Source organism: Procambarus clarkii, chromosome 43 (assembly GCF_040958095.1).
Source record: "Procambarus clarkii isolate CNS0578487 chromosome 43, FALCON_Pclarkii_2.0, whole genome shotgun sequence".
Lineage (NCBI taxonomy): Eukaryota > Metazoa > Arthropoda > Malacostraca > Decapoda > Cambaridae > Procambarus > Procambarus clarkii.
Window position 1 is genome coordinate 30734994 of NC_091192.1, and position 13711 is coordinate 30748704.

Genomic DNA, 13711 nt, shown 5'->3' on the forward strand with positions numbered 1-13711 from the left:
ATAAAATGAAAAAGCAATGTAAAGGATTAGTGTGTACTCATGTTGGAAGACCTTATCTTTAGAGAACACAATAAGTAGCCATCATAACTCCAAGAAAAATGACATGTTGGATAACAAGAACCTTTCAAACTAGAGATGCTATACCAATGATGATACTTTTCAAGATGCTAGTGCACTCTAGAGTGGAATACTGTTGAACAATGACAACCCCTTTCAAAGTTGGAGAAATTGCTGACCTGCAGAGCATGCAGAGATCTTTTAATGCTAGAATCTACTTGGTAAAACTTCTAAACTATTGGAACTGACTAAAATGCCTAAATCTGTATTCTCTTGAGTGCAGTATTCCTGTTGAAAAGCAGAGGTGTAATAGGTACTCTGAGAGAGCCATCGATCAACATCAGATGCCAGAGACTGTTTAACACACTTCCACTACTCATTAGGGGCATAACTGGCTGATCCCTCGGTGTTCAAGAGAGAACTTGATAAACATCTCCAAAGAATATCTGATCAACCAGACTGTGATTCAAACGTCAGGCTGCGAGCAGCTGCGTCCAACAGCCTGGTTGACCAGTCCAGCAACCAGGAGGCCTGGTCGAGGACTGGGCCGCGGGGATGTTGAGCCCCGAAATCATTGCAAGGTGTTGTCTGTGGATGATGGTCTGCAAAATTTATTCATAAATTTATTACATTCTTATGATCTTATGGTGTATTCTTCATTAAAGTTTAAATACACTACACTAATTTTGTTACAGTATAGAACAGTAAGATTAGGGATTTGTAGGATTAGCATTAACATTGCTATAAACAATGCAAGGTAAATACTTTTATTCTACATATTCTTATTTTGAAGTTTGTCCCTAAATGTTAGTAAATTTAGCATTATTTTATTTTGATACAGTATACTGTACAGTATGTATACAGTACTTGGCATTATACCTATACTTTATTCCTATACTTTATCAACCTATACTTTATCTAGTATAGGTTGTAAGATAATAAATTTATGCTTTGTTGTAGGTTATGATTCTTGTCTTCATTTTCATTAACAAAAATTTCCTGTTTGCAGGTTGCATGTGCAGGATGGTGTGCATGAGGTGTGAGTGGGACCGGGGCTGACCACCGCACACATCCCCGAGGCTACTCTCTACCTCTGTCAATACTCTCATCTACCAGCTACCAGCACACTCTAGGTGAGTATGTTAGTCTTTAACCATTAAGCAGCTAAGCTAATTAAATTTCCTAAATTGTGGTGCTCATGAAAAAAAGTTCACAAAACTAATTTAAAAAACATTTTTGGCAATTCGAGTACAGGAGGTAATCACAGGTAATGATTGGAACTGTTTAAGAGTTAATGTTCTTTACCTACCTACCTTGTTATTTTGTGAGAAAAAATATTGAGGTCATTCAGTGGGATCGAACTCGCAAGACTATCCCCACAGAGAAAGAATAATTTAAACAGGGAGATTGAAGAAATAGAACAGAAACTGAAGCAGTCACATCAGATTGAAGTAATGCAATTAGAATAGAAAACCATATAATAGATAAAGAATTATCAAAGATATTTGTTCACACATGCAAAATTGAAATCAATAACCTCTCTTTAACCTCAATTCCCTCTAATTCCTTTTAACCTCAACATTATTTAAACCTTGCTCAATTCATGATCAATCCAGTCATATGCTTCTTCAAGATTCATAAAGGCAGCATTAAATTTTCTTCTCTTTGTTAAAAACTTTTCAACATGCATTCTTGCAATATATATCTAATTTGTAAAGTCAGATTTGTATTTTTTTTGTAAAGATTAGTAAAGCCAGATTTTTAAAGCTTTCTACATTAGCATGGGCTCTAAAAGGCTTTGGAACAGAGGTCTGCAAGTACTGATAGATGAAATGCCCCTTCTTTTCCTATCCTGCTCTATATTACCTAATAAATAAGCGAGTTTCAGTGGGTATTAATAAAAGCGACCTTATATGGGCCAACAGACCTGTAGTTTTCTGTTTACAGATGCAGTACTCAGCAACTAAACCCTCCACAGTTCCCACATTTGTATATATACCTACACTATCCTTTCCTTATTTACATGCTGGTGGTATAGTACAAGAAAGACTGCAGTCCAGTCATCAGGCATCTTGCCCTCCTGCCACATCATCTGACTTATGATAATTAACATTATGTCCTATATCATCTCTGCCTTCCCAGCCCCTCCCCACCATACCTCAACATGTCCAGTTATTCCACCTGTACAACAAGTACAGTACAGTACTGTTAAGACCACTAAGTGACTTTACCCACTTTGTAATTATTTATAGCTCTAATTTTCTCTTTACCTATCCTCTTTTTTCCACTAGATGTCTTCAAAACTCCACTCATTCTAAAACATGTTATTGCCATTACTTCAGCATTTGTGAAAGTTACTTGTAAAAATATTGATGCCGCATTTGGGTACTATCATTGATGTATGGGAAAATGGTCAGCACCATCTACCACCTTTCATACTTGTCCTTCACTCTCATGAAGATATACTGTAACTTTATAAGTGTATGTCACCTTTTTAATGTTAATTTGAGGCTCTTTTTCATTAAACTATTTTGACAAACTAATGGGGCAATGATTGGTGATAGATTTTGATCACTATTTAGTTAATTATGCTGTGGTTAATAGTATAAATGATCAAATTTGTATGATATCAACTGAATAAATCCACAAGGGCCGTGACAAGGATTCGAACCTGCGTCCAGGATTTGATGCATCACGTTAGTGTGATCTCTGTGTGTGGTGTGTTGTATGATATCCATTTTATTCCTACACCTTATTGCAGGTAAAGGAATACTGTAAGGTGCATCTATGATACAGTATTTTTTTGTATAATATATTGCTTTTCACAGGGCCAGGATGTACTCCTCCCACCACCACCACAACAAGCCAGGTGTTCCATCACCAGACAGTGCCGCAGCTGCTGACATCTTCGAGCAGCTGTGTGCTGCCAGCACTTTCAAGACAGTCCTCTACCACTACCGTCAATTATGTGATGTTCTCAGGCTCAAACCTACTAATTTTAGAAGTTTTTATCCTAAATTAAAGGTATGTTCAGTATACTGTATATATTTTATTGCCTTTCTGTAAACTTTTTCAGCGTAAAATACTAGTAACCTACAATTTTACAAACAATTTGGAAAAAGGAGAATACAGTAGAATATTAATACAGTATAGCAAAGACAATAAACATGACAAATAGGAATGAAACATTTGGTAATTGACATTAAAATTATCACATAGTAAAGTGGCTAGCATAGGCCTATGAGCAAGTTGTGCATTTGTAACAATTGGGCCTGTTACAGTGGGGTTGTAAGGAAATACTTAAGCTGTGCCACAAAAGTCAGTAGATTAGTTTTTGGCATATCAGGTCCTTGAGTGGGTTTCTTTCCCAGTAATCTATTGTCCATTATGTTTACACAACCTTAATAGGAAAATTTCTTTAAAGAGCCACTGTTACAAGAGAGAGTTCTTATGTGGTCTAAGGAGCCATGGGCCAATGTAGGCAGATACTTGAGAAGTTCCTTCCAAAGGGTGGTGGGGTGAGTTTTATGTAGTTGTCAGATAGTGGTAATGTTGGTTGTTAGGAAGGTTTGGTGTTTGGAAGAGTCAGTGTGTGGTGGTCAGTAATGGGGTAGGGGTGTGTCCTCAAGTTGGAGGAATGGAGTGAAGCTTTTACCTGGGTTTTGGATAAATGTTTTTGCATTAATTAAAGGGTTCAATTACCCTTTCCCACAACTGATATAAAAATACAATTGATATAAAAACACTTGAAGCATTTCCCTGCTACAACATGTCCGGTGGCTGAGATGAAAGGGTGATATCCATGTGTGTAATTGAATAGCTCAACAGGTGTCAACTAACATCAAAGTCTGGATACCTGTCAGCACAGCAGATATGTATTAACATTTAATCCCATGTGGTCTACCTCTGTGGCCAGGTATAGTGGAAATGAGCAACTTAAACAAAATTCAGGGTACAGAACATAATCAAACTTACTCATAGAAGGAAAACAACATGTAAAAAATTTGGAAATTATGATGTCTGACTACCTGACATATAATGTACATAACCGAGCAAATATTGCAGCAGCCAGGAAAATGATAGGAATGTTCAAATCCAGGGATCCCATAGCATACCAGTAAGTTCTTCCAAGAAGTACTGGACCAACCAGGCTTTAGTGGATATGTGGCCCTACGGGCAGCTGCAAGCAACAGTCTGTTGGACCAAGTTATCACAAGTAGTGCCTGGCCTCAGGCCAGGCTCGGGGAGTAGAAGAACTCCCGAGACCCTCTCCAGATCAACCAGATCCAGATCAACAATGCTAATACTATTTAAATCACTGGTAGTGTCCCGTCTTTAGTACTGCTCAGTACTCGATTTTCCTTTCAGAGCAGGAAGTATTTCTGAAACAGAGGGAATACTGTACTGTATAGAGAACGAATGCGGCACCCATAGACACAATTAAACACTTTAATTATTGGGACCATCTCAAAGCTCTCAAAATGTACTCTCTGGAAAGGAAACGAGAGAGGTATCAAATAATATATACAGCACTTAAAGACACTGGAAGGCCAGATCCCAAATTTGCACAGTAGATTAACAACATACTGGACCAAAATATACAGAAGGAAATGCAGAATAGAACCAGTGAAGAGTAGAGGACCCATAGGCACAGAGCGCTGCCTGAGCATCCATGGTTTTTTAATGTTCTTGCAGCAAGCACTAGAAATACTGTATTGCTGGAACAGAGGTGGAAGCATTTAGATAAGTTCTTGTAAGAAGAGCCAGACCAACTGGGTTGTAGTGGATGTGAGGGCCTGCGAGCCGCTCCAAGTAACAGCTTGTAGGTCCAAGTTATCACAAGTCAAGCCTGACCTCCAGGCTGGGCTTGGGGAGCAGAAGAACTCTCAAAACCTTCTCCAAGTATGCTCCAGTAAGTAAATACAGGAATGGTGGCAGCAATTAGTCTTTAAGGAAGTGAAGTGCTTGTAGATGCCCTAAGCAAGCAAGCAAGCAATTGTGAGACTAGGAGGAGGAAGAGTGTTACACATTGATGTGATGGTTGCCTTATAGATTACCAATGACTACTTTTACTATGTGTGTACATTTATCTTTGAAACAATGAAGTTGCTTAAGATGAAACTTCTATTTGAGATTATACAGTATTGCAAGGTCATCCAACTACTGTATCATACAAAATAAAGGTGTTAATATTTACATTTTTATTATTATGAAATTAAAACTTTTTAAGTGATTAACTTTTATTTATTAACCTGTTTGGTTCTGCACATAAATTTTTTTTGTTTTTTCAGTCCAAACTTCGGTCATGGAAAGCTCAAGCTCTGTGGAGTAAGTTTGACAAGCGAGCTAGTCACAAGTGCTATAACCATGGCAAGGCATGCACCAACAGTAAGGTGAGTTACATTAGAATGGCTTTATATTTCTTTATTGATGAGATATCTCTCCCAGGAGTTGTCCTCGACTCATGATCGAAGATCCCGGATTCCATCCTTGGCTGAGACAGAAATGGTTCAGTTCACTTCGTTTCATCTGATGCATTTGTTCATCTAGCAATAAATAGTACCCGGGAGTTAAGTAACTGTTGTGGGTTACATCCTAGGGGAAGGTCAGTAGTTGGCCGCGGGAGGGACCTTGTTAAGCTTAAGTACAGTACACTGTACAGGTCTTGTATGAACTTCCTGTTTCCAGCAATATAAATTATATCCAGTTGTGTGTCTTGTTTTGTTATTTATTGCATTTATTCAGGTAGATTACCCATTAAACATCTTAACAATTGGATTAAATTTTATACCAAACTGTTGTGTATTAGTATAATAAAATACATTATTGTTATTGAACAGTGTTGTTCCCTAGAAACTACTTGGAGATTTAAATTTTGTGTGAAATTGGGAGGTTGAAGCATATCTGACGTCCTGTAATCTTTATTCTGACTGGCTGCGATTTCTTCTCCTCCTCATGGTGAGTTCCTCTTTCTCCTCTGTCGGTGGTTAACTTCAGGGAGCCATAAGAGTGCTCTCCAAAGAAACCCTGTATTGAATGTAATGAAAGACCTCCTCCAGGGTGAGCCCTGATGGCTTCCCGATTCTCTCTTTGCCTTCCAAGTTTTATACACAAACGAAATGGGGGTTTCATTGGTGCATTTGCTCCAGAAATGGCTTCATAGCTCAGTGGGCACAGGGGACTCTGGGCCTCCCCCCATAGCTAGTGGTGGGGTAGTGCTAACAAGCTCGTGCTTGTTTCGAGATTTGTCATTTGTTTACGTTGTTGAGGAAGTTTGTTTGGCGGTTTTTGAAGCTTTTCCATTAAATATACAGTATATTCACAATATTGTATTGCAAATCCAAGAGATTTGTTTTCTCATGTCATTCATTAATTTGTTTTATACATTATTAATGTTTTTTCAGCATATTAATCTGCAGTAATTTACACATTACAGGTCTTGATAATTGGTGCTGGACCGTGTGGCTTGCGCTCGGCTATAGAGTGCCAGCTGTTGGGTGCTAAAGTTGTGGTGGTGGAGAAACGAGACCGATTGTCTCGTAACAACGTTCTCCACCTATGGCCATTTGTCATATCCGACCTGAAGCAACTGGGAGCAAAGAAGTTCTATGGGAAATTCTGTGCTGGAGCTATTGATCACATTAGTAAGTCAATATTTTAACCTTATTTAACTTTGTGCTAATTCTTGGTTAGATCAAGAAACCAATTGCTCAGCCCATTCTCTTAATTTGGCACTAAAAAAATAATTCTAAAGTAATTCTAAATCATTCTAAAGTAATAGTACTCATAGCACCAGTTGGGTTGAATGAGCAAAAATAAACAATTGGAGCAAACAGTGTTTACTTTGTACTATTCATTTTGTAGAGGATACAGATTATTTTTTATGTAAAGCACGTATAGTATATATATTAGGCTTAGGATTGCTTGGACAAATTAAGTTTGTGTAAGTTCATAGTTACTTTTCTGGTTTCTTAGTATGCCATCTGGGCTAATTCAGTAATACAAAATGTGAACCACATTCGGTCAAATAGTTGCTCTTACCTTCTTAAGCCTCCAGCCACTTGGAGCAGTTGGTAGCATGATGCAGACCCTGCAAGAAGGAAAAGCAAGGTCTGCATTTGATCCTGAATGGTTCAAGTGGTTGGGCACTGTTCCTCAACTGTCCTCATATTCCAACTCCTTGTTCTCACATCCTTTCCTTCCTGAGTTATATATATAGTCATTCTGGCTTACGGTTTTCTCCTGATAATTATCTTACCTACTTGGGCCCTGGAAAAGAAAGGAATACTCATACAGTATGTGTGTAAAATGTAAGGAAGACTTAAAGAAGAAACCAAAAGAGTGGTGAACGTTTAGAGTGGAATGTTTGATGCTTGGTTTGTGAGACAAAGCTTAGAACAAGTGAGACAATTAAAGGAAGTAGGTTTTTTTCTAATAAATGTAAAAGGGGTATGAGGCTGTAGCTATTGTATACTTGTTTACACTTCAGTTGGTGACCAGGATAGTTGGATATTTAATCATTCAGTAATTAAAGTGTGATTCTTTGCTATTCAGTACATATTACCAAGAATTATTTGTATTTTGAAGTGTTTTTGGTTTATACTAGAGAAACTGGCTTTTCTGTAATAGACTCCACTTCCATTCATTGTCAGCCAATTTCAAAGGTTGGCTTGTTCTCACAGGCATAAAATTAGCCCAGGAGCCTGACATGTTCAGTCTCCTGATGGTGGATATGAGTCAAAAGGTGCCTTCCTTAAAAGCAAAATTGTGTGTAAAGAATAAGGATGGCTCTCAGGAACTTAATGTAAATTGGCACAAGGAAGGGAAAGAGAGATGAAGACTAGAAAAGACAGTATGGCAGTGGATGACAGAGCAAATGACGAAGTGATGCTACCATGAACGGAACTGCAGAAAAAGGGTCAAGGGCATTTGATGTCATAACCATTCTATACAGTAATTTCTTTTGATTTTCTCATGATGTTCACTCTTTTTATAGGCATCCGGCAACTTCAGTGCATCTTGCTGAAGGTAGCCTTGCTGTTGGGTGTTGAAGTGTTTGAATCTGTGACCTTTGAGGAGCTAGTTGAACCACCCGAGGATCAAAATGAAAGTTAGTATTTTTATTAATTTATTTATTTATCATGTGAATTTATTTGTTAATATAATTTCCTAATTTGGTTTGTTGTTGTTTCAATCTGATATCAATGAATGCAATTATTTATTGAAATCAGTTCACCCACATTGTCTGCTGAAGTCAAATACAATATGTGAAGCATAAAGAAAAATCTACCTTTGTGTACGTGATGTACGATGAAAACAGACACAACTGTATTGACCAGGATGATTTTTTTTAGCAAGCGAAAGAGGAGAAGAATGGCTAAAAATGTCCAGACTTTACCACCAACTCGGTCAAATGCTAAAGAGGACGCAAACACTGAGGCCCTACCAGTGTCTTGAATATTAACACCAAGTAAAGCATCCAGCACTTCCACAAACACGATAACATAATTTTTATTTGCCAACATCCAGGGTATAAAAGCACGCAAATCTAACAAAGTTCATTTTATATATGGCCTCCTACCTGAGGCAAATGCCGTGTTTGTAGCCCTAATGGAAACCCACACAAAGGACTACTATGATGGTGAAATATGGATTTCAGGGTACAATCTTTTCAGCTGTGATAGGAAACATAGGCTACAGGGTGGGGTCAGCCTGTATATCAAAGACACACTTATCCACACTGAGCTGCTAAACACCATAAATGATATGGTGGAAGTGCTGATATTCAAAGTAGAGATCCTAAATGTAGTTCTTGTTCTTGTATACAAGTCACCGGAGGCACATGTTGTGGTCGTGCTGGGACTTGGAGATTTTGTTGTCGAGGTGGACCTTTTGATGCCGTTTTGTGCCTTCTTCGCCTGGCCGGTGTGGTGCTCTCTGCCCACTGGTCGGCGGCTTGTAATTTTCTTTTCACGTGTATGTGTGTGTGCGCATGTACGTGTGTATGTGTACACTGTGTTTACTCGCCTAATTGTGCTTGCGGGGGTTGAGCTCTGGCTCTTTGGTGCCGCCTCTCAACCATCAATCAACAGGTGTACAGGTTCCTGAGCCTACTGGGCTCTATCATATCTACACTTGAAACTGTGTATGGAATCAGCCTTAACCACACCACTTCCTAATGCATTCCGTTTGTCAACCACTCTGACACTAAAAAAGTTCTTCCTAATATCTCTGTGGCTCATTTGGGCGCTCAATTTCCACCTGTGTCCCCTAGTGCATGTGCCCCTTGTGTGAAATAACCTGTCTTTATCTACCCTGTCGATTCCCTTGAGAATCTTGAATGTAGTGATCATGTCCCCCTAACTCTTCTGTCTTCCAACAAAGTGAGGTTTGTGTATGTGCACATACACATGTGTGTGTGTGTGCACATGTGTATGTGCATCTGCACGTGTGTGTAATACACCTTTGTGTGTGTATTTATGTGTATGTGTATGTATGTATATGTATATGTACATTATATGTATGTATGTGTACATAATATATGTGTACATGTGTGTATATATGTATGTATGCTTTTTCTTTCGGAAGGGGTTCTGTTCCCTTTGCTGTTGACTGGGCGCTGAGGGAGCAGCTTGCTCTGTTGACTCTCGCATAGTCCCGCAGTTAGTGGGCGCTTTTGGTTGTCTTCCGGCCTCTGGTGGAGGCGGCGGACGGCTTCTCCCCCTTTGGGGGGCTCTCAGGGCTGGCGGGGTGGGCTTCTTCAGCTGCGCTTCGTCATGTCATCTTAGTGGGTGTGTTGGATGTGGTTGATCCGCCCCATCCTATTGGGGTTCCCGTCTGCTCTATGCAGACACGGGCCTGGCGAATCTGCAGTTCTTCTGGACTTCTTCAGTCTGTGCCCTGGATTCTATGCCCTCATCGGAGGACTGTTGTCTCCGGTCCGGCTTCTGTTGGTGCCGGGTGCCTGGATGGTGGCCCTGGACCTCCAGGTCAATTCTTGGCACGTTTTTCTCCAGTTTTCCGGGACTAGCACAGTTAGTGGTGGGGCTTCAGGCTTGCCGCTTTTGTTGCCTTCCCTTGTTTGTAATTGGCACTTGGTGTATTTACGCATCTTTACCGGATTTTGGTGCCCTTTCTGAGTCTGCTTGGGATTCGGTGTCTAGCCTACCTCGATGGCTGACTGTTGTGGGCTCCCAATTGGTCTGCTTGTCTGCTCGCCAGGTGTGTGGTTCTTTCCAGATCGTCGGGTTTGGTTTCCTGGTGATCTGGACGCCGTTCCATCTGTTTCCGGTCCGGGTTCGGACCTGGCTGGGTCTTGTTTAGGGCTCTTGGGCTGCTCCTTGTCCTTCCCTGCAGAAGTGTTGCTGCGGCTGTGGTCCCGCCTTCGACTGTTCATGAGGGGGTCCCGAGTTGCTCGGCGGTTGCTCGAGCAGTTGTGCGGGAGTCTGAACTTCGACGTGCTAGTCTGCCCGCAGGGTCGGGTTTGGCTTCAGTGTCTGTTTGGTTCCTTCGGAGACTCTCCTTCCGCGTCTCTTGCAATCGTTGGGTTCGTTCCTCCGGGGTTCTTGTGTTGGTGCTGCGTCACCAGCATCCTCTTTGGGTTTTTGAGGTTGCGTGCCTTGGCACCTCCCCGAGCCTTCGCTCGATGTGTTCACGGACAGGTCATCTCTCGACTGGGGCTTTGTGACCAGTGCTCACCAGGTCGGCCGTGGATGGTGGAGTCTGTCCGTCCGTCAGGCTCACAGCACGGTTCAGAAGTTTGTGGCTGTCTGGTTTGCACTTCGGAGGGTTCGGGTCACTCAGTGCTCTACCATTCAGCTCCATTCAGACTGTTCTCTGGTGGTTCTTTGCCAGAACCACAGGGTTTCTCTTAGGTGTTTGCCTTTGGGTTGGTCCCTTCGAGTGGCTCGTTTGCTGGATTCTCGGGGTATGTCTTACCGTGAGGTTCATGTCCGGGGCGTGTCCTACGTCCTGGCGGACAGCCTGTATCGGTTCATTCCTCTGTTAACGGATTGGCCAGTCGTCGCCGACTCGTTCGTTGGCTCTGCCGGACATATGGACTCCTGGCCATGGACGTCTTCGAGTCGGCGTATTCTAGGCGTCGCCCATTCTATGTGGCGCCCTTACCCGCCTGCGAGGCGTTCACGGTGGATGCCTTTCGGCAGGACTGGTCGAGGTGGGGGTACCTGTTCCTCTTCTCCCGGTCCAGCTGTTGCTTCGAGTTCTGGCTCAGTTGGAGCCCATTCCCAAGAGAGTAGTCCTTATGGTCCCTTGGTGGCCAGTCCAGCTTTATTTTCAGATGATGCTTGATAGGTGTCCGAACCCAGGGCGTTTTCCCGCGGCTCCGCCTCTTTCGGCAGGTTGGACCAGTCCTGTACGTGACTGGTTCGGCCTTCTCCTTGGCTCTTCGCGTCTGGTTTTTACGCGGGAATCGCCATCTCTGTGGTGATCAGGTGGTTTTGTTGATGGTGTCCCACCTGCGAGCTTCGTCTTGGCGACAGTATGATGTTCCTGGTATTTCTATGCACCTTTTTCTTGCTCTTCGTAGGTCGTCTTCTCTTTCGCATCGGGTTGTCTTGTCCTTTCTTGGGTTTTCAGGACTACAGTTATTTGATGTTTCTTACTGACACCTCGTTTTGTGCAGCACTGGCGGAGCCGCTCCGGCTTGTGTTCAGGGTGGACGTCACATCTGCCCAGTTCCGTACGCTTTCTCGTGTTTTGTTTCACCTCCGGCCTGCTCGTGCGTCGCCTGAGCCGTCCTGGTCCTTGATCAGGGTGCCCTCTTATCTTCTCCTCAGTTTGTGGTAGCCCCTTCAGTTCAGGTTTCTGCTCTTTGGTACTGGTGATAGGTTTGTACATTTGCAGCCTTTCTCCGTCCTTCTGGTGACGGTCGAGACGGCTGCTTACCGGGGAAGGGGGGTCCTTGGGTTATTGTTGCTTGATTGGTTCGGCCTGAGGTGCATCCTGTGTTGTCCGGTTGCGCTTTTTGCCATTACCAGCGTAATGTGTCTGGGGCTGCGCTTTGGGTTGATCCAGTTCCCTGTTTCAGGGCTCGAGTCTCCCAGGTCGTCCGTAGAGTTTTTAGGTTTTCCAGCTTGCGGTCTATCCTTGCGCCCGTGCTCTTCGGACGTTTGCAACTCTTGCTGCTGTGTTGGTGACTTCTAGGGCTCATTTCGGGCACGAGGATTTGAGGGTCACACAGGTTTCTGGCCGCCCGTTCTTTATGTGCGTGTCTGCTCCTGTGCGTTCTTGTTGCCTTGGGTTGCAGGTTGCAGCCTGTTGTCTCGGCTTCGCGTTGCGGAGTTTGTGGCGGCCGCCTCCCGGGTCAGCCCTTTCTTTTCCTTCTCTTTGGGTATGAAGCTCCAGGGAGCCGTAGGGGCCCCCACTGAAAATCAGCGTTGAATGTAATGAAACGCCATTTTCTGGGTGAGCCTCGGAGGCTCCCTGGCAACCCTCCCTACCACCGATCGACGGTTTTTTCGCATTGGTTGAAGCTTACCTTCCAAACTGATGCTAGGCAGCCGGCGCTGTGAGGTCCGGGGCTCCCAAATCCCCCTCTCGGAGTGGGGGGGGGGGTGCGCGGACGATCTGCGCAGTGTGATGTACAGTGTGATGTTTGCTTGTTTTCTTGGGATTGTAGGGAGTTTCTACCTCTCTGCTTGGTTTTTTGTTTTAGTTTTTTACCATATGGAGTTTGTTTTGTTATGCTTACCTTTCTGGGTGCCTAACCCCGGTCAATGGCAGATAAGGAAAACCCAAACCACAAAGGGGTTTTCCAGGGCCATTGCTCCCTGAAACCTCTCTGAAGGGGCCAGGTTCTGACGCTGGTCCCTGGTAGGTCTGAACTCCTTAGCTAATGTCCCAGTCTAATATAACATACATTAGCCCGATAAGCTCCAGGGAGCCTCCGGGGCTCACCCAGAAAATGGCGTCTCATTACATTCAACGCTGGTTTTTTTAAATTTGCCTCCCCCAAAAAACAAAAATTATTTGATTTTTTTTTACAATGTTGAACATTTAGACAAAATTGGAGTATATATCAAGTAGATTCAACCCCCCAAAACAAATTTTAATGAAAAAACAGGAAATTAAAATCCATGCAAAAAAAAAAAAAAACAAAAAAAAAAACACATGGCCCCTTAAGATCTTTCTGACAGTCCTAAGAATTTAGGTGCTTTATTATCATGTGTGTGCGTGTACCATGTATGTTGTTTGTATTCCCTCTTATTTCAGCAATACAGTATCTTCTACTTTGAAAGGAGAAATGAGCAATGTATTGAGCAGTAATCAAAACAGGAAAGCACTAGTGATGTGAATAGCATGAGCACTGTGGTGGAATCCCTGGATTTTAAGGGTCTCATTAGCTATCCTATTTTTTTCCTGCTGATGCTATATTTGGTTTGTTATCCTCCCTAAACATTAGCTGTTGTGACATCATTATTCCCTGATCTTTTACATATTGTTTTCCTTCTATGAGGAGACCTGATTGTCTGTTGTAAACTGTATTTTGTTTATTTTCATTTGTACCATGCTTAAGTATCTGGAATTTATCACTATTAAAAATCATCTTATTTTCTGTTGCTCATGTTATTTTCGGTAGCCTTTAGGGTATTGGATTATTTTTAAACTTTTTAATTTTAACCATGTTAAAAAT

The 13711-nt window shown here is 42.3% G+C and overlaps 1 protein-coding gene across 6 annotated transcripts in view; it reads left to right on the forward strand.

Annotated features, from left to right (window-relative positions):
• The window catches only part of Mical (Molecule interacting with CasL), a 309683-nt gene that overhangs the window by 160010 nt on the left and 135962 nt on the right, over window positions 1-13711 (forward strand). For all 6 annotated transcript variants that reach the window (XR_006772583.2, XR_006772585.2, XR_006772586.2 and 3 more), the window contains exons 2-6: window positions 1067-1190; window positions 2886-3081; window positions 5349-5450; window positions 6494-6701; window positions 8054-8167. Coding sequence is in view for 3 of the 6 variants with exons in the window: in XM_045738829.2 (XP_045594785.1) it covers window positions 2893-3081; window positions 5349-5450; window positions 6494-6701; window positions 8054-8167 (613 nt within the window). In the remaining 3 variants the exon portion in view is untranslated. The remainder of the gene's footprint in view (window positions 1-1066; window positions 1191-2885; window positions 3082-5348; window positions 5451-6493; window positions 6702-8053; window positions 8168-13711) is intronic.